The 20,848-nt window shown below is 40.3% G+C and overlaps 2 protein-coding genes across 2 annotated transcripts in view; one reads left to right on the top strand and one right to left on the bottom strand.

The window, feature by feature from the left end:
• Positions 1-20,848, top strand: part of ELMOD1 (ELMO domain containing 1) — a 270,336-nt gene that overhangs the window by 145,325 nt on the left and 104,163 nt on the right. The window lies entirely within an intron of this gene.
• ALKBH8 (alkB homolog 8, tRNA methyltransferase) overlaps positions 2,802-20,848 on the bottom strand; it is a 61,052-nt gene continuing 43,005 nt past the window's right edge. The window contains exons 9-12 of the mRNA XM_049823549.1: positions 11,510-11,664; positions 10,422-10,687; positions 4,719-4,868; positions 2,802-3,504 (exon numbers count right to left, since the gene is read on the bottom strand). Of these exons, the coding sequence (XP_049679506.1) occupies positions 2,935-3,504; positions 4,719-4,868; positions 10,422-10,687; positions 11,510-11,664 (1,141 nt within the window). The 3' untranslated portion in view covers positions 2,802-2,934. The remainder of the gene's footprint in view (positions 3,505-4,718; positions 4,869-10,421; positions 10,688-11,509; positions 11,665-20,848) is intronic.

Raw genomic sequence — 20,848 nt, 5'->3', positions numbered from 1 at the left:
TTCCCCTCTAGGCCAAAGGAATAGGAGGAAAACAGGAGACAGCAAAAACAATGATTGGCAAGAGCCAAACAAGGGGCAGAGGAGGAGCAAAAAGCAGAGCCAGAGAACAGGTGCCAGCCCTACTGAATCTCAAACACATGTGATCACTGCCCACAGGCTACACTTTAGTGTATGGGAACCTCCATACTGACTGCAAGAGCCGTGATTAGCCCCTCTCGCTCCTACAGAGTGGAGAAGCCCCACCCTGGGCAAGGGCTGGGAGGACACAGTTGCCTGGAAGTGAGAAATGAACAGTTTGCTATACTGTAATGCTTTAAGATTAGAGTAGTGCCTGATCCTGCAATGCAGTCGGGGAAGGGATCACATTTCCATCTCTGCCTATGGCACCAACCAGTTTACTTCATTCTTTGGACTCAGTTTCTGCTTCTCATCTTGGACTTTCTTGCTTAAATCAAGTCTTGGAGTGACAACTGCTTTCACCTGTGTGCCTGCACGCCCAGAGCACTGTTCAGTGAGTTGCTCCCACAATAGAAACTGCACAATCAACCATCAGTGTTAAGGTCTTCACTTTCCAGCACTGTGTCTCTCCTGACAAAGGGCCTGCTCACATCACTAGGTCTGGATCAGCAATGCCCAACAGCCTGACCACAGATGTTATCAAGAAGGAAGGCTCCTCCTGCATAAACCCACCAGCTGCCGCAATACCAGAAGAGCCAAACCACACACGTATGGGAAGTCCAACGCTATGTGGTATTTACTGACTGTGTGCAAACCAACTCCTGAACATGCCCGAGAAGGGTCATCTGCCATGGACATACCTCCATGCGGCCCAAAGAAAAGAAATCAGCTAGCACAGGGTTGCTGCTACATGGACAACATGTGCAACTGAGGAATAAGATCTTCTTCCCCAAGGGCTCTTTGGCTCTTTGGAAGCAGATAGTGAGCCAGGCACAGGACAGATGAATTGTGGTGGTAGCAAGCTCCTCTCTTACCACCGTCATTCCTCTCAGATTTTCTCCATTATATGATGGGGGGAAATGGCAGAGTCTAGGAGAAATGGTGACTGGGAGCACGCTGCCAGCACAGCAGCCTCTAACCTGCAAGTCTGAGGCAGGCAGGAGTAGGCCAATGGCACACAGCTGCCCTCCAAGTCCCCACATGATTCAGGATGGGCACCTCGGTTTAGATGCCATTAGTTACAGCAGCAATGACCTGCCTATACCATAGATCTTGCTACAACTACAGGCAATGAAACAATGAAAAGTGCAGTGAGGGCATAGCCTAGCAGTACTGGCTTCCAGTGGCACCAATAGCCACTCACCCTGCAAAAGCCAATCCATTATATTTTAATTCTGGAAATGCATTCCAGGTAGCATGCTCCTTTGACAGCACAAGAGCTGTGTTAAATAAATTGTGCTAGTCATTGCAGGCAACAGCAGCAATGGCTGCTATGAGTCAGCCAGCCCAGCATCAGTTCCCCTCCAGTCGTTTTTTGTTCTTCTGAAGTACAATAAATAAAACTTGTTCCACTGCCAAAATTTAGGGGTTGAAACTACCCTGCAGAAAACTTGCACCAATACTGCATTCACTTTAATCTTTTTCCTTTTTTTCTTTTTTTTTTAATAGGGGCATCTGTGCTGTCACTCCACACCATGAGCCCTGGTGCTACAGGCACAGAGCCCTGCGCTCACAGGAAGGCAGGCATTTAGCAGAGCTCATCAGGGTATTCCAGCTGCGCAACTGACACCTCAGAGGAGCTTTCAAACAACACTACAATGAAGATCTAGAGAAATCTGGGGAGTGACAGCATGAACTGTGGGTGCTTGAGGGTGAAGGAAGAGAAAAAGGGCTGTGGTATCCCCACTGGCTTTCCAGTTCCCCTTGAGGAAATCATTATTACCATGACGAAGAGAGTAAATTCCAAACTGAAAGAGATCTGTGACCCCTGACAGACACCAAAACAGGCTGGACTGAACTTCAGGCAATGTTTTGACTCTTCAGCTAAACTCCCGACGTGCGGAAAACAGACTCCACAATCAGTGAGATTGTAAAGTAGGTATGTTCATTCAGTACTGGGCAGCATGGGGGTAGTCCCACCAAAGTCGTGCATGCCTAACTCGGGAGTTCACTTCAAATTTATACAGTCAAGTGTTACATATACATAGAGTTTTGCAATACGCCTATACATAGGCATGATCTATCCCCACTTCATATTAAAATTAGTTTCAAGAAGTCACAAGGCCAGTCTTGGCTGGTTCTTGGGGTCGACTGCTGCTTCTTATCAGGGACTATCTCCTGTCCCAGACAGCCTCAACAATGCAGGCGTTAAGCATCACTTCTCATCCCCTTGGGCCATGTCTACCTCTATTGAAATTTCTTTAACTTCTCTATAAGCTAGATAATTATTAAACAGTTCCTATCTAAATCCATATATCTACTATATCTACTAAGGTTCCCTTGGCTCCCTGTTTCACTCCTTCACATGCCATTCATTCCCTCCTCCCTGACCCCCAGTTTTATACAGCAAACAGCTTTACTTTTCCTGCCCAGAGCTCCATTCCAATTAGCTGTGGGCTGCAGGGAGGCCACTAGAGCTACACCAGCATAAACTGGTGTAAGAGAAGGGAGAACCAGGCCCTTTTTCTTTAAAAGCTCAACACTGGCCTTACTGATTTCCATGGCCAGTATTTTCCTACTTAATCCTCTTTGCTTTAATTCAAAAGACTGAAATAAATGCTATGCAGAGGTAGTATCCGAGTTTGGCCATTATTTTGTTAACATATGCACAAAGTGCTAGTCACTTATTAACTCAATAAACAATCGTTATTCTGCTATTTTAAAAGTGGTAACAGCTGTAGCCTGCATTAAAAATAACTTTCATGCTGTAAAAAAACCAAAACAAAACGCCACAGATAGTGGAGGAAACACCACAGGCTACAACTTTTCTAGAACCACACACCAGTTTCCCTGATCATAGTAACTCTTTTGAACCCTCACACAATCCAGGGATCTGCATGCTGCTTCCAGTTCCCCTTCACAAAACACATGGTAATAGCGGTGGAAAACAGGGCTGAGCTCTTGTGATTCCTTGGAGCCAGCTGGACACAACACTGTATCAATGCTTTCCCCTTTCTTTTTAGTGCCACCTTTCAGGTGCCAGGGAACTAGCAAGTCTTGAGAGTGAAAGGAGGTTCGGTTAGTGTGAACAGGCAGTCTGGAGTCTGCTACTAACTTTGCAGCACAGCCTTCATCGTTCAAGTCATTAAGAAGTCCTTGAGAACATGCTGAGTCTTGGCTGCTGCTATCAGGCATTTGATCGCTAAGTGGTCTCTGGCCTCTGCCAATATTGATTTCCTCCTCTTTGTCTTTACTATTATTCTTTTCCTTAAGGTATTTAGACTTCTGGTTTTTGTATTCTTGTTCCATTGCCCAGACATAAATGAGTGCTGTTCCACCAGGTCTTAGAAGCCGGGCTAGTTCACAGATAGCAGCCAGTCTCCTCTCCTATAAGGGAAAAGGAAAAGTGTGAAGCTAGTACATAAATAAAAAGACAGGAGAATGGAATGTCCTCCCTCAGGATACAATAAAAATCAGAGGAATTTTTTTCCACTATTCACTTTCACTCACTCTTAATATAGTCCATCACTATGCGCAAGCCAAGACATTTTCCTAAACACAATTCTCACTGAAACACAATTTATTCACTGAAAGCGTTGTCAAGCATTGGCACAGACTGCCCAGGTTGAGTCACCACCCCTGGAGGTATTTAAAAGACACATTAGATGTGGCACTTAGGCACATTGTTTAGTGGTGGACTTGGCAGTGTTAGGTTTATGGTTGAACAGGATGATCTTAAAGGTCTTTTCCAACCTAAACGATTCTGTGATTCTCCTTCCATTTGAAAGTAGTGCTGTGCTGAGCAGGATTCTTGGACATATCAGCCCAGCTGGAAATGACACATGCCTCTTCAAGAAGGTTGTTCAGTATCTAAAATCCCAGATTCAAATCTAACATACCTGATGATACACACGCTAAGTTTGCAGCTGAAGGAGTCAGATGTACAGCTTAAACAGGTCCTCTGACCATCCGAACAAAGATACATCAGCATTCTCCAAAACAGACTTCTTTCTACTTTTTTATATTGGGTTTGGAAATATTCACTGTATTTCTGGTATGGACAGACCAGTAGGCCCCACCTAAGATTATGGCACCATGGTCTGGAAGCTTGTTACAATCACACAGTTCCTGCCAGGAGAAGCTTACACAGCCCAGAGATATGGCAGACTAGCGAGTAGTATCCCTGTCGCTTGCAGATGGACAAGGAAGGCACAGAGAAAAAAAAACACAAGATCTGCTCCGGATCTGAGCTGGGAAGTAACATATCTCGGCTCCCAAAGCAGAGCCCCCTTCTCCAGTATCATTAATTGTAAGCTGACGAAAATGAAACACAAACACCTAGATCGAAGTGCCAGGAGGAGCAAGGGCATCTTACAAGCAGAAGGGAGAACGTGAAGAGAAAGTCTAAGAAGCAGCACCAGCACAACAGCTTAACTCTGCTCTGACAACTGCTTACACCAAATGCAAACCTTCGATTTCTCCCCATTTGTTCTTCCCTTTTGCTTTTATGAGCCCAAACTAGCTTTTTTTTGTAGTAGTAGTATTAGCAGCTCGGCACAGCAATACAACAGTACAGTGGAGCACAGAGAGGGGTGACTTACCGCTGTTGAGAAATGGTGGATTACAGCAATAGAGATGCAGGCATCACAAGAACCACTGCGGATTGGCACCGACAGGGCATCACAGACAAAAGCCTGGAAATTTTTTTCTCCACAAATATCTGCCAGGTTTTTGCTGCGATCACAGCCAACCTATAACAGAAAGTGTTTCATTAAACTTTTCGTAAGAGGATAATTACAAAACTGGAAAATTATTTTCACTTGATGTTTACAGTAATAGAGTCATCACAGTCTCCTACTGAGGTAACACATTTTAGTTTAAAATAAAAACAAGAGCAAGTGTGAGAAAATAGCCTTAAGTAAAAGGAATACATGGTTCCCAAGTATAGACAAAAAGAAAAAAAACCTTGATGCTTACTTGAAACAAAGATGGCAGATTGGATATTAGACAGCTCATTATAGCACCCTGATTTTGAACCACCTTAAGACAGAACAGATTTCAACCTCACTTTTCCTCAAAACTGGCTCTTAAGGTATCTTGAAACCAGCAAAACGAGAGGTGACCTAACCTCAGTATTTTCTTGTCCTTTCAATTGCTATTTGTAACCTGACAACATTTGAAACAGCCAAATACTGAACTCACAAAAGCTGAATCTACCAGTGTAAACGACAATCTGGGGACTTTGGTGGCATCACTGAAGTATGTTGCACAGCTTCACTAGTCACCCAGGTTTTGTCATTTCAGTTTAAGTAAGGAAGTGTTCAGGTACAGTCCTCTTCACCCTCAGTATCACAATCCACAAAAATTTAAGCACAACATAATTTTCCAAGTTTCTGTACAGTCCAAATGAAGTGACCCCTAGGAACCATTTCAGGACACCCCATAAAACATTTCTTTTTTTCCCCTTTGAACCTGGTCCAGTGTCCAGGTCAAAGATGGTAAGTAAAAGCATCTAGAAGAGGTTTTTTACGTGCTTGCATAAAAACAATAAATCCAAACTGAACAAGACCCTTCCGAAAGAACAAATAGAGCAAGGCATGCACCACCCTCATTTTCATGCCTGCCATGCACATTGAATACTCAAACCAAAGCCCTGCTACCAAGTCATATATCAAAATCAGCTTGCATGAGAATATTTAATTTATTTTTGTTTTCAATGACCAGCAATAAGTAGATAGCAGAAAACAGATTCAGAATCCTGAATAATTACTGCTAACACTGTTTACTGCATTTGACACAGAAAGAATACTGAAGCATCCTTGATGCAAGAAGAATAGCAAACAACTTGCTCTGGTTAATCAACCCAGCAGAGACAACAGTACTGCTAAAATGAAAAATCTCTTTTGAAATGATTAATGAAAATACATTTATTTTCCATTGTAACTTTTCATTTTATCAGTTCAAATCATTTCAGCCTTCAGTCTACCATCACAGTTTTGAAGAAAACCAGGATTCTGTTCCAGTCATATGTTCTGAAAGCTTTCAGGTGAGTTGCTATCTAGTCAGGTCCCTGACTTTTGGTCCAAAGTAACTGAAAAAGTTGTGACAATGCCAACCTGACAACCCAAGATAATCCTCCACAAAAACAGTACTATGAATATGTACATATTGTCCTGCCAATTAGCTCTAAACAGACCTGAAAAGATCAATCCTAGCATTGCTTTCTTCCCATTTATTCCTTGGCCTCTTCTCCATGTTCACTGAAGCACCGGGTGAATAGTGTTATTTATGAACAAAAAAAGGAAACTCTTGTTTACTTGGAAGTAAACATAAATCCACATAATTTCACAGTGGAAGCTAACTGAAGTGTCTTTAAATTACTCTCATCATGGAATGGATTTAGCTGACAACCTGCATGTTAGAGATTCCATGCCTCATTACCAGTGCCTTCAACTACTTTTGCAATTAAGACATTAGCATGCAGTATTTAATAAAACTCAAAGGACCAAATTCACTGCTGGCAGTAGGAGCGATGCCTTGAACAAAGGCAGGAGAAGGAAAATTTTACTGTATTGCTGTACTAACGAACTTTTGCTTGCTTGAAAACTTCAAAATTTTGGGATGTACTAATTAGATAAGAAAACCTTGAGCTTTGTCAATGGTATGTGCTGGAGGCACCAACAGACAGGAGGCTCGGGCCTGATGTGCGTCAACAGACAAGAAGCCTTGGGCCTTGATGATAAGTTTTGAGTTCTACTGAGTATTTGTAATTAAAAATTGCCAAGGCCAGTTAACTAGAAGAAAGAGATGACCCACACTGCGGGTGATCAAAGGGTAGACACTATGTAAATGATAATATGAATACGTATGACTGGAATAATATAAATTTTGCTTGCTGCAGGTAATGGTGTGCACAATAGGTGGAACAATCCCCTGTTCACCCAGTGCTGCAATAAAGAATGCCTGCTTTCTAAAACTCCAAAATCAAATCGAGTCTTAGAGAGTTTCTTTGGCCAGCTTTTTTGGTAACAGGAGGGAGAAGAATACTTGCAACTTCCACTGACAACAAGCTTTCCAGAAGAAAACTGCTTTGGCCCTGCAAGTCTATAGTAAAAATGGGCTGGAAAATGGAACTCAATCCTCCCCTCCCAAAACAAACTTGAAGAGGACTACACTGTATGTTGATGAAATCCAATGAACTGAGAATGAGAACAAAGGCATGACTGCCAGAATGCGAAGTCTTCATTTGCACCTAAATTATATCAAATAACTACAAAGTCAGGCTTACTTGTATTGTCATACTTATTAAAGTGAATCTACATCCAGAGCAAAAAGATTCTGTTTCATAATGAAAACAGAGACCTTGAAATGGATCACTTTGAAGGCACAGCTGCTCTAAAATAGGTATATTAGGCTAAAACTTTACATGGTTTTAAATGTAAACATTGTAAGAGGTGCTATGCATATATGCATAACTGCTGAACACAAGGAGTCACCACAGATACGCCTGGTGCTAAAGCCAAGCAAATTTAGCATCCTTACTAGAAGTACCTCTGCATGATATTTTAAAAGAACTATCATCACCACATTCTTGCACTTTCCAGCTTACAAGAAACACGCATTCATTAAAAAACAAAATATATTGGTTTCAGTTGCTTAGAAAACAATAGGCTAGCAAAAAGTAGCTAACTTCAGTGGTGCAATGCCAGCTTACAGCTAGAAAATAAGCATATCAGATTTTTTTATGAGTATAGAAAACATTTAAAGCAAGGGGGAGAGACCCCAAACTCAACTTTTCCCAATCCTGTTGTTACTGATTTGTTATTGATTTGTTATTAGTTAGAATTAATCATATTTGATTTTAATAGGAATGTAGAATGATAAGAAATATTTTAGCAAAAACTATATATATATCTATTGCATTTTACACATTTAACCAACAGTCTGATTAAGAAGTAGAAAATTGTGAAGTATAGGTATGGGAGTGTTAAGTTTGAAATATAGTCATAGGAACTTAGGAACTTTAGAAAATGTATTATGTGTAACCATAAGAATTCAAGTATTGTCTAAAATCATTTAACCACAGAGACTTTGACAAAGATTTGTTGATCAGTAGTGTTTTGTTTTAAGAAGCTAAGGAAACCGTTATGGACACCAGTTTGCTGCTTGGAAACCCCTTACCCTTCCCACCTCGATCTAATTATCGAGGATTCCAATCAGTAGAGTTAAGTGAGATTAACCAATGATTGTTTTAACATCAGAATAACTTGTCAAAAGTTTAAAAAATCTGTAAACACGATATACACCGGTTTTTCTTTAATCACACTTTGGCTGACACATAAAGATAAATATAGTAGGAAGAAGGAGTCACATCCACCTTCCTGAGACTCTGTGCTGGCTTGCAGATAAAAATAAGCAAATGCAAAGTCTAGAGTCTAGCTCTAATCAAGAACAGCTAGTTGTCACCAGTAGAAAAAAAAAAGTCAAGCAAGGCCAACTGAATGAAGCAATTCCTAGATTCTGTTTTTCAACTGTCTCAACTGCTTCTTTAAAAGTTTCCTCCGTTTCACTGTTATTTTTCAGGTTTTGGATTTCTCCTGCCAGCGCACATGAAACAAGGTAACTCCTAAAGTAGCAGTGGAGAGGGGCTGGCTTTCATTTGACTGCCAGTAAATACCTGATCTTTCCTTCCCTTAGTTGGTTAACTGTGGGCTCCAGAAAAATAGATTGGTGTGTAGGGATTGGCGCTCGGAAGATCTCGCGATGTACGGAAAGAGAAGGGTTAAAGGAGGCGGGATGACCGACAGACAGTATATAAGGGCGTGACGCAGTTGAATAAACGCCATTTGCAGCATCCTCATATTGGTGTCAGTGCTCTGTGGCCCAGGGTATGGTGGACCCTGTGCCGAGTCCCACGGGGTGATCAGACGAATGTCTACATTGGTGCTGGCAATTTCTAAACACAGCATCTTACAGAGATTTCACCTTAAAAGTCTACCACAAACCTACACAACAGCAATTTACCAAATGCATTCTAAGACCAGGTGACCATCATGGTACCCTGATAAAACTTTTCTCCTCTCCAGTTAGGTTTGCCGATTATTCTTACAGGAGCCAGGAGTGAAAGACTGAAATGTACTGAACATTAATAATTATTTTCAGGCTACAGCAGTCAGGCATAAACATGCCTACTTATAAATCAGTTGATTTTGTTCTAGCTTATAAGAACAGTAATGCAAATAAATCCATTACTAGTACAGACAGGGCTGTAAATAACAACTTAGGTTTTATAGCTGAATATAAATAGCAGGACAGAAACTTCTGAAACAGATAAACAAGTCTGACTTCTACTATTAATAATGAATGTTTTGCCTACATATAAAGTTTTCAAGCCTGATGGATTTCAAAGTGTTTCACAGTACAAGCATGCGAAAGAATCAGACAATGCTGGAACAGGGGAGACCAGATATCATAATGCACACCTCAGAAAGATTTCTTTTGGGCAAAAATAACAGGAGTTTGACCTTTGCAAAAAAGTCTTTTAAATATATGCAATGCAGTAAAAACTATCTCTTGGTTCATATTTGTATGTGCTTCGTGTCTTCCTGGTAGAAGTCAAACTGTACAGACTGTGAGACAGGGAAGGTGATGAGAACATCAGCAAGAATGATGTCAAAACTGTCTAAAAGTGAAGAAAAGGGAGCAAGTAAAAGACCAGAAATCTGTGCTGAAGTTGAGACTCTCCCATGAATTTTATGTTGGCATATTTACTGGGCCAATGCACAGAGTCAGAGGTGGGACAGCCAAACATGACAGCAGTCACAAATGAGCCACACCACCACGCCAAAGGGAACTGAAGAGGATAAAGGAAAAGTGATATAGGAAAAGTACTGCTGTCCACAAAGACTTCAGGGACATGTACATTGCATTCCCCACGCACCAGGCAAGTGAAAAACTTTTTGGAAGCATTCAAACTGGCTAACCATTTTCCCTTTTAATAAGCTTATTCAACAACAAAAAAGGCTAAAGCATCCATTAAAATTTTTCAATTCACTGCACCCATTACTATTTTTTTTATTAACATATTTTGACTTGCAAAGCAAAAGTGGCTTTGAGAAAAGGAAAGGGTAATGCAAATAGTGAATGGATATGGAAACCTAACACAATTGGTAATTGATCTTGGATCAGGAAACAGCTTTCTGTTCTTGGTATTCTTCCCACAACTGAAGTTCCAACATGCTAAAACTGCATGATAGAATAACCAGTAGTACCAATGAAAACACATAACAGTAGCTATTACTTACCATGTACAAATCCTCGTTGATGCCTAGATATTTCCCATTACCACAACCAACATCAGCTACTATTGACCCTTTCGGTAGGGACCTGAGAAACTCTACAATTCGGGGCCATGGGCTATGCCTGGTACTGCTGAAGTGTATGGCAATTTCTTCGTACACCTTGTGTACACATTCTTGCTCCAGCTTCGAGGCCTCCATGTCATTGTGGGGAAATGAAGGTTGTACCTGTCTTTGCTGTCCTTTCTGGCTGTCACAGACAGATGGGTAAACTAGATATAGCAACAGATACACAAAAATTAAAATTTTTTAAAGTAATTCCTTGTTGGTTAAACTTTTTAGCCAAATAAAACTAAAAGTGAAATATTAAAATGCAAAAAGTGCTTCATTTCTCCTTTACCTTTTAAAAACTGAAATGCAGGTCAAACTGCAGAAGTGTTTGATGACGTTAAAACAAGCAACCTGCCCGCATGTACCAGAGGCCATTTGCAGTGATCATTCATCCTGCTATGTTAACAAGGTTTATGTTTTCAAAACTGAGACAATGTCCCTAATACCAAAGATCACGACATCACTGCAATTCAGCCTCTGAAATTCTGTTCTGAGGGCACAAATGGACTTCAATTCCATGTAAGCATTGAGGCACCTATCTATTATTATCTGTACTGCCCTAAGGCACTTACATGGCTCTACCACTACAGATCTGTCTGCTTCTCCTTCTCTAATGTACTTATTTTCACAAAATTACAGTCCCCTTCAAACAAAAAACAACCAGTACTGATGAGAACCTGAAGAACAGTAGCTACTTCTGTTCTGTTACATTATTCCAGCACTTGAGGTCCCAATGAAATGCAAGATTCCAGACTACTTGCCGGGCTCTGGAGCAAGCCAAATACCTTCCTGTATAAACTCCAGCAACCACACAGATGCCACCAATTAAAGCCATATAGTAGGCCTAACCCTGAGCCATTCAGGAATGGCTACCAGGACCGCCAAAACTACCCAAAGGGATAAATCGTTTTGCCCCCCAAAAAATGCTTACATATTGGTGATAAATAATGATTTTGACTTGAACATCACCTCAAGACACTTACCGCAATTGCATGGGCTTCTCCTCACTTTCCTGAATGTAAATGATGTCCTTGTTTCCCTACGATTTAGTGTCAAATCTCCAACATCAGCAGTGATTGTTCCAACTTTTTGCCCAAGCTCAGATGCTTGAATGATATCATATTTTCGGGGTGTAATCCTAAAACAAAGTAACACAAAATAAAAGGATAAATCAATTTGCATCAGAAAAAAAAACCCCACCTTTATAAGAACACGATTCTTAGATACTGTGTCAAGTGTGATTATAACATGCTATTTAATGTACTGCTGCTTCTCAGTTTTCAGCTTATTCAATTTCAGAGAAAAAAAGAGGAGCTGACACAAACTAATGATGTTAAAGTGTTATTTAATTGCAAGTAATTACATTTCCCTTCCCTTCCTTCCTTTCCTTCCATAAAGTTTGATTTTTTATTTTTCTAGGACTTATTTTTTTAAGATATTTATTTTATATAAAAAAATATATTTGTTAAAGATAAAATACACCACTATAAATTGTGGCTATAGGTATAAAAGCACAGAATTGGCTGAGCTGTACATTAGCAGACTGAAGTTTCTTGTTACAAATGGGCCTCTCCAATGAATTCTGCTTTGCAACAGAATTGCTTTTCCATATATTGACAACAGAAGATGCAAGGAATGTAGCACTTATGAAATTTGCTAAAATGCCTAAAGAGAGAAACTCTGCTGTAGATCTTTCTTGACCAAAATCTATTAATCAAGCAAACTGGCAGCAAAACTTCTTAGGCTACTTCTGGATTTGACATGGATCTTAATGGAACACAGAAACATTTTTGCAAGGACAAAATTCATAAAATGAAAGTGATTTGGAACTTTCTTGGGGTGACAAAAGTTTCAAATAATTTTATGAAGTGGTTTACATTACAAAAAAGTACCAAACCCAAGAATTTTTAATAGCTCTACAAATGGATCTCTCTCAAAGTTGAGAAGAGGGAAATGAGAAACTAAAATGCAAAACATAACATGAGAGAAGAGAAACAGCTGCACCCACACACAGTATCCCATCACTTGCACATAGCAAAAAGTAGATACTCTTGGAACAAAATGGAAACTCTTTGGGGAAACAGCTTAGCACTTCAAAGCTGTTACTGTCACACTGAAACGCTTCCTGAACTTTGTCATCAAGGAGATTAATGCAGAAATTTCCTCAAGGAAAAAAAATACATCTCTAAGGAATTGGCTTCTCAGTGAAGCCCCTTCAGAGCTTCTGACTTCAAAGTACTTGACTCCCAGCAGGACAAACTCTCAGTATAAAACTGACTTTGATCACTGAGTTTAACCCTCATAGGTTGAGCCAAAAGGGGGGAGCAAGGGAGGAAAGTCTTACATCTTTTAATAAAACGGAGCATTCAGTCTCATCTCAAATTTCTACTGGAACCTTTCTGCGGGTCACATGAAGCTGCTGACCAGTGCCTGTACTTAACTAAGAAGAATGATCCGAATGCTCAGAAGGCAGCCTGCAGCCTAATCAGCATTCCCATACTTTGCTGTATGCCATCTTTCCTACCACAGGGAAGCTGATCTTTAATCCAGTCACAGGGAGAAAGAGTGCAGGTCCTTTCAGTCTGGAAACCAGGAAGCAGCACATTGATGCTCCTTCTAAATGTTGCAAAAAGCAGACATGGAGCAGCCCCGAGAACAGCAATCTCCTGAGGGCAGCCATGGAAAGGATGGAATCTAACAAAGAACTGCCTTGTTCATGGTGGATAATGAAGCTGTGATGAAATAATCAGCTGAGGGAGCCCAAGACTCCATGGACAGGGGAACTTCAAATACCAAGAATGGCAGCTAATATTTTCAGAAATGAGTCTACTTTTTCAAGGTTCTAGTTTCAAACTACATCATTTCCTTTTGCTTATACTACAAGCAAGAGCTCTAGATAAAGGCTGGGCTAAAAACAGGATTTCCAAAGTCAGAAATAAAATGCTGCACATCCTCTTGCTTGGCACACAGTTGTTTTACTATTGCAGTGTCAGTGTTGCCGAAAAAGTCAGAATAAAGAACTTATCAACACCAATTTAGTGTAGATAAGCAGACACTTCTTTATTGACAGCCGGGTACGTGGGTGAGTCCTCTCAAAAAACCCACGCACGCCTGAACACCAAAATCATACACCTTATATTAAACTTATTCATTCATATTCATTAGGTTTCCGAGAAAGGTTATACATATCCATTAGATTTCTGGGAAGTTATTAGCATATGCAAAAACACTACTGATCAACAAATCTTTGTCAAAGTCTCTGTGGTTAAATGATTTTAGACAATACTTGAATTCTTATGGTTACACATAATACATTTTCTAAAGTTCCTAAGTTCCTATGACTATATTTCAAACTTAACACTCCCATGGTTAAATGTGTAGAATATAATAGATATGTATAGTTTTTGCTAAAATATTTCTTATAATTCTACATTCTTATTAAAATTGAATATGATTAATTCTAACTAATAACAAATCAATAACAAATCAATAACATGAGGAATGTTTTTTTGCCAGGTTACCCAACAAAAATGAACCTCATCAGAAAAGCTGTAATTTTACTTTCACCTATGAGACAAAAAGAGTACATGTCTTTTGTCCTTGATGATACTGTATAGCGTATTTCTTAAACACATATTTCTCTTTCAGAAAGAACAGAACAAAAATCCTTTTCCTGTGCACTTTGTTAACAGGGTCAAAATGAAGTCTCTAATTCCCCTGGCATCCATATATACACACTGAAAACATTTCCAGAATAATTCCAAAACTGAACCTTTTGCTCTCTAATTTGACCTCTGAGGAGTAGATAATAGGCATCATGAATGATCTTAAATACATCTTGATGTTACATATGCAAGTGAATTAACTACACTTGCTCGCTGAATGATTAATCTTGTTGATGACAATAGTATGCTGCAGTAGCATGATGGAAAATTTACTCCAGTTGAGTAACTTGACCCACTACTGCTTTTAAAAATATAAAGAAAAACTATTTTTAGGAAAGGTGGACAAGCAATGGGACAGGAACAACTTAAACATGAGTAGAAAGATCTGGTATCTTAATTTTAAATGCAGTTTACATCATTGTTTCTGAAAAGACAACCATCACTTGAAGGTACAAGTAAATTAAGTAATAATCTCATTCCAGTTCTTAGTAGGCAGGTACACTACCCCAACTTGAATGCCTGCTGGCAAGTATTGCAACTGCCCTGCATGCATCCTTTCCCCTCCTGGGAGTTTGGCTGCCTAGGGCCAGCTTGGGAAGAGCAGAGCTGGTGGCCTTAGAGGAACCTGTCCTGAAGACAGCCAGAAGCCTCAGCAAGGGCCATCTCTCCTTCCCCTGGGAGCTGCTTTTAAACGGAGGCTGTCTCACTGGGCCTTGCCTCAGCTACAACCCCAGATGCATCCCCAGCTCTGCCTGTGCACAGCCACTGCCACACTGATCCGGGCCTTGACCCCCAGGCTGACGTCCCCACCTGGCCTCAGCCAAGCCCCATGGAGCTGCCTGATGCCCCAGGATGGGGACTGCCCCCAGGGGCTCCCCTGGCCAACAATGTCACTGACATGGAAAGTGCACTATGTTCTCAGAGTTGTAGATAACCTTTCCAAAAGACAACTGACGGTATTTGACAGGACAGAATTAGAAGCTTATAACACTGGTATCCATATTCAATCTTGTATACCAAAAAACAAAGGACTTCACTGCCCTGGGCTTCTATGATGATGCATATCAGAAATACCAGCTGCTTTTTACAACTATTTAATTTAATGAGGGAATATACAGGTGGTGTAAGTGGTCTATAAAAATGAACAATGTAAAGGTCATTGGGGAGTTCATATTCACCCTTCTTCATAATACAAATTAACCAGTAAAATTAAAAAGCAGAAAATTTTCTGCCAATAGAAGGATTTAATGTTTAATTTACACAGAATGTAATTAGTGTCTCCAGTTGACTGCTGTAACCCGTGACAGCTTGGGTCAAACAAAGGAACAAACATTTACCATGGGCATTTCTGTCCAATATGAGGGTTTCCATATTCTCCTGAAGTGCACTACTGTCACTCTCAGAGCTTGCCAAGGTTTTAAACATTTTGCCAATTTCAGTGCTCCTATTGTAAGTATCTCCCAGCGGTGCATGATTTAAAAAGCATGTATTTAAACTCTACAATAAGCAAAGCCTCAATGTTACTGATTTGTTATTGATTTGTTATTAGTTAGAATTAATCATATTCAATTTTAATAGGAATGTAGAATTATAAGAAATATTTTAGCAAAAACTATACATATCTATTATATTCTACACATTTAACCATGGGAGTGTTAAGTTTGAAATATAGTCATAGGAACTTAGGAACTTTAGAAAATGTATTATGTGTAACCATAAGAATTCAAGTATTGTCTAAAATCATTTAACCACAGAGACTTTGACAAAGATTTGTTGATCAGTAGTGTTTTGTTTTAAGAAGCTAAGGAAACCGTTATGGACACCAGTTTGCTGCTTGGAAACCCCTTACCCTTCCCACCTCGATCTAATTATCGAGGATTCCAATCAGTAGAGTTAAGTGAGATTAACCAATGATTGTTTTAACATCAGAATATTAATGAGATGGTGTGACGGAAGGACCAATCATTAGAAAGGTTATATTTAAGAACAGACATAGTATGCATTTTTATGTAAATGGTGGTGAGAATCGTACTGCGCAGAATCACCTGAGAGGTCAACTATCGGACAAAGTGAGGAAGACTACGGAAGACCACCAGAGGGCTTCTGAAGACCACCAGAGGCTTCACCACGCCTGCGTAGAAGGACATTTGCATATGCTAATAACTTCCCAGAAATCTAATGGATATGTATAACCTTTCTTGGAAACCTAATGAATATGAATGAATAAGTTTAATATAAGGTGTATGATTTTGGTGTTCAGGCGTGCGTGGGTTTTTTGAGAGGACTCACCCGCGTACCCGGCTGTCAATAAAGAAGTGTCTGCTTATCTGCACTAAATTGGTGTTGATAAGTTCTTTATTCCGACTTTTTCGGCAACAGTTTCTGGCGACCCAGATGGGACCTCGCTGAGAGAGACCGGAGGAGTCGGGGACCTGATCAGTTCCAGCTGGCACCGAGGATTTCTCGGGGATACCCATCGATCCCCAATCCATAAGGCTCTTTGCGACGTCCCCTGGATTTTGGTAAGACACTTCTTTTCTTTGAAATATTAGGGATAGTGGGTTAGAGTCCCACTAAAGTGGGTTAGAGTCCCACCGTATCGTCTGCCTGTCAGACGTGGCGAAAGCTGCGCAGGGTTGGACTAAAGGATCCTGAAGGAAGTGGAAGCCTAGGCGTCTGCCCATAAGACATAAGCGAAAGCTATTGCTGGGTTGGACAATTTGGGAGTGGGTTAGAGTCCCACAACTTTTGAGGATTCTGGGTTAGAGTCCCAGCTTCAAAAGCATTTTAGAAACTTTGGGTTTGAGTCCCAATTCCAAGGAATCTTTAAGAGCGTATGTGTACTTTTGTGAGATATTTAGTGTATTTGGAAGTATCACAAATCAGAATTAAGAGTTGTGTTATAGTGTGTTATATACCTTTGTTTAAATTAACAATTGTGGAAAGGTGTGAGTGTGAGTGCTGTAAGTGTGAGACGTGCACGAAGCGAGTGTGGAGTCTGGAAGAACGAAGTGACAGATTTGAGTAATTGTATATTGTATGGTACAGCTCTGACTGAGGCTGGAAGTTATAAAGTGTGAATACATTTTGTTGGTTAATAATTTGCCAGGGGATATTGGTTATGACTCTTGCCTAGGGAAGTCGGCTTTGTCTGTGCCCTAGGCGAGCAGGTGGACTCCATTACCTGGCAACAACTGTTATTTGTATTTATTTGATATCTGGTATTTGATGCATACATTTGGTATCTGAAATTTTGTATTTGATACTTGGCATTTGATATTTGGTTCGGTAGTTGGCATTTGATAATTGATTATTGACTTCTGATATTTGATATATATCTAATAGATATTTGGTATCGGGTATAAACATAATGGCATTGGCCAAATTATTTAAGAGTAAGAGTATGGGAAATTTGTCCATTGATGGAAAAATCCTGAAAACTTCTCCGTTAGGATGTTTATTAGCACATTCGGGTGAATTGCATGATGATTTACGTAAAAATCAGATGATTGAATATTGTAATCATTGGTGGCCTCTGTATACATTGGAGGATCAGGAAAGGTGGCACATGAATGGGACACTGAATTATAACACCATTCTGCAGTTAATGTTGTTTTGTAGAAGAGAAGGGAAATGGAGTGAAATATCATATGTGGGTTTATTCTTTTACTTAAGGCAGAGACGGCATTGGCAGAATGAATGCAAGCTAACTAGTAGGCACAAACAATAGCTCCCCTACGGCAGGGAGTTGGAAACAATGGGCCGGTGTATGTAAAAGTGCCCTTTTCGGTTACAGACTTGATGGCTCGGAAGCAGGCAGCTGGAGTATATAGAGAAGATCCTGAGAGAGTAGGCAGAGTGGTGGATGCTATAATTAGAACGCAGAATTCGGACTGGAGTGATTTACAGGTGATCTTGGATAATTTGTTGGATGATACAGAAAAGCAGATGGTACTAAAGACTGGCAAAGCACAGGCAGAAGTGGCTGTACTGAGTGGGACAACAGGTGGAACATTAGAGCAAAATTTTCCATCTGGGGATCCACAGTGGGATCCAAATAATGTGGAACATAGAGAAAGGCTGAGTCGGTATCAGAAATGGATTTTATATGGAGTTAAACATGCTATGTCTAAATCTCTGAATTGGTCTAAAATATATGAGGTGAGACAAGATAAGAACGAATCTCCCTCAGCGTTTCTGGAAAGACTGAAGGAAGCTGCCAGAAAATATACTGATTTAAGAGTAGATACGGAGGCGGCTCAGATACAGTTGGCTTTGATTTTTATGGGACAGTCGGCACCAGACATAAGAAAGAAACTTCAGAAGCTGGAGGGAGAGGATTCAAGGAGTTTGAATAAAATGCTGGAGGCAGCATAGAAAGTATATAATAACAGGGAAAAGAGGAAAGGAAAACCAGAGAAAAGAGATTATTGGCCGTAATGACAGGAACAGCAGGCAGAGGACGAGGTAGAGGAAGAGGACAAGGTGCCTCTGGACAGGAAGGATTTATGAATTTTAGAAATCAGAATTTTAACACCCCCTTAGGAGTGAATCAGTGTGCTTTGTGTAGGGAGGAAGGACATTGAAGAAGAGATTGTCCTAAAAATGAGCAGTGTTCAGGAGGAAATATTCAGAAGGAGGTAGCCAGAATGATGGTTTTGGATGAATGAAGGGGACCGGAGGGGAACCCAGCTGAGCCTCTATTTATAATTTAAGCTGGGAGAAAAAGAAGTTAAATTTCTAGGGGATACAGGAGCGACATTTTCGGTATTAAATACTTGTAAAGGAAAAATTGGAACAAAAACAGCAAACATAACAGGAGCAACAGGGAAAGGAGAAAACAGACCATTCCTGCAACCTCTGGATTTGAAATTTGGAAATAAAATAGTTACACATGAATTTTTGTATGTACCAGAATGTCCGATACCCTTGTTAGGAAGGGATTTGTTATCTAAATTAAATGCACAAATTGTTTTTGAGGAAGGAGAACTCTTTTTGAAAATACCTGAGTCAAAAACAGGAGAAATCCTGATGATACAGGAAAAAGTGGAGGAGCAGGAAATTCCACCAGAGGTGGATTCTGCAGTGATTCCTACAGTATGGGAAACAGATATTCCTGGTAAATCAAAATTAGCAGCACCTGTAAAAATAGATTTAAAAGAAGATGCAGGAACAGTAAAAATTAAACAATACCCAATCAAACCAGAAGTAAGGCCCTCGAGTGAATACAGGTTAGTGCAAGATTTGAGAGCAGTGAATCAAATAGCCAAGGATGTATATCCTGTGGTAGCAAATCCTTATACGTTGTTAACAGCATTAAAGGAGACTCATCAGTGGTTTACGGTGCTTGATTTGAAAGATGCTTTCTTTTGCATACCCTTGGAGAAGGAAAGCAGAAAGTTGTTTGCTTTTGAATGGGAAAATCCACAAACTGGGCGAAAGATGCAGCTGACATGGACAAGACTACCCCAAGGGTTTAAAAATAGCCTGACAATTTTTGGAAACCAGCTGGCAAAAGAGCTTGAAATCTGGAAACAGGACAAACCAAGGCCTGAACATTTACTTTTACAATATGTGGATGACATACTGATTGCTACAGAAGAAAGAGTTACCTGCATACAGGTAACCATTGACCTCTTGAATTTTCTAGGACTAAATGGGTACAAGGTATCCAGGAAGAAAGCCCAAATAGCATGTCGGACTGTGATATATCTGGGCTTTGAGATTTCAAAAGGGCAGTGACAATTGGGAAAAGATCACAAAGAAACCATTTGTAGTATACCTGAGCCGAAAAATATCCATGAACTTAGAGCATTCCTGGGAATAGCAGGGTGGTGTCGTCTTTGGATCATGAACTACGGTCTAATAGCTAAACCGTTGTATGAGGCCCAAAAGAACTCTTGTTTTGAGTGGGGTCCAAAACAGCAAAGGGCCTGTACAGAGTTAAAACGTGCTTTAATGTCTGCATCTGCTTTAGGCCTTCCTGATTTAACTAAAGATTTTCAGCTGTTTGTTCATGAAAGACAATGCTTGGCACTTCGTGTGTTAACCCAGAAGATGGGAAGCTGGAAACGACCAGTTGGATACTTCTCCAAACAACTGGACACAGTGAGTAAAGGATGGCCAACTTGCCTTCGAGCAGTGGCTGCAACAGTAATGATCATACAAGAAGCTCGGAAATTGACTTTGGGAAAAACAATAACAGTCTATGTCCACACATGGTGAAAACTGTTCTAGAACAAAAGGGGGGACACTGGCTATCTCCGAGCAGAATGATGAAGTATCAGGTAATATTAACTCAACGAGATGATGTAATTTTAAAAACAACTAACCTGGTAAATCCAGCAGTGTTTTTAAGTTCCATACAGGAAGAAGGACAATTGGAACATGATTGCTTGGCTGCTATTGAGTATGTTTATTCCAGTCGTGAAGATTTGAAGGATGTACCATTGGAGCGACCGGACTGGGAATTGTATACAGATGGCAGCAGCTTTGTGGAGCAAGGAGTCCGATACGCTGGATATGACGGTAACAACAGACACCACAGTTATAGAAGCAGGAGCATTGGCAAGTACCACCTCAGCTCAGAAAGCGGAACTTATTGCCTTGATTCAAGCTTTAGAACTAAGCGAAAAGAAGAAAGTAAATATCTGGACA

This window comes from Accipiter gentilis, chromosome 19 (genome assembly GCF_929443795.1).
Source record: "Accipiter gentilis chromosome 19, bAccGen1.1, whole genome shotgun sequence".
NCBI lineage: Eukaryota > Metazoa > Chordata > Aves > Accipitriformes > Accipitridae > Astur > Astur gentilis.
This window is presented reverse-complemented; position numbering and strand designations above follow the sequence as displayed.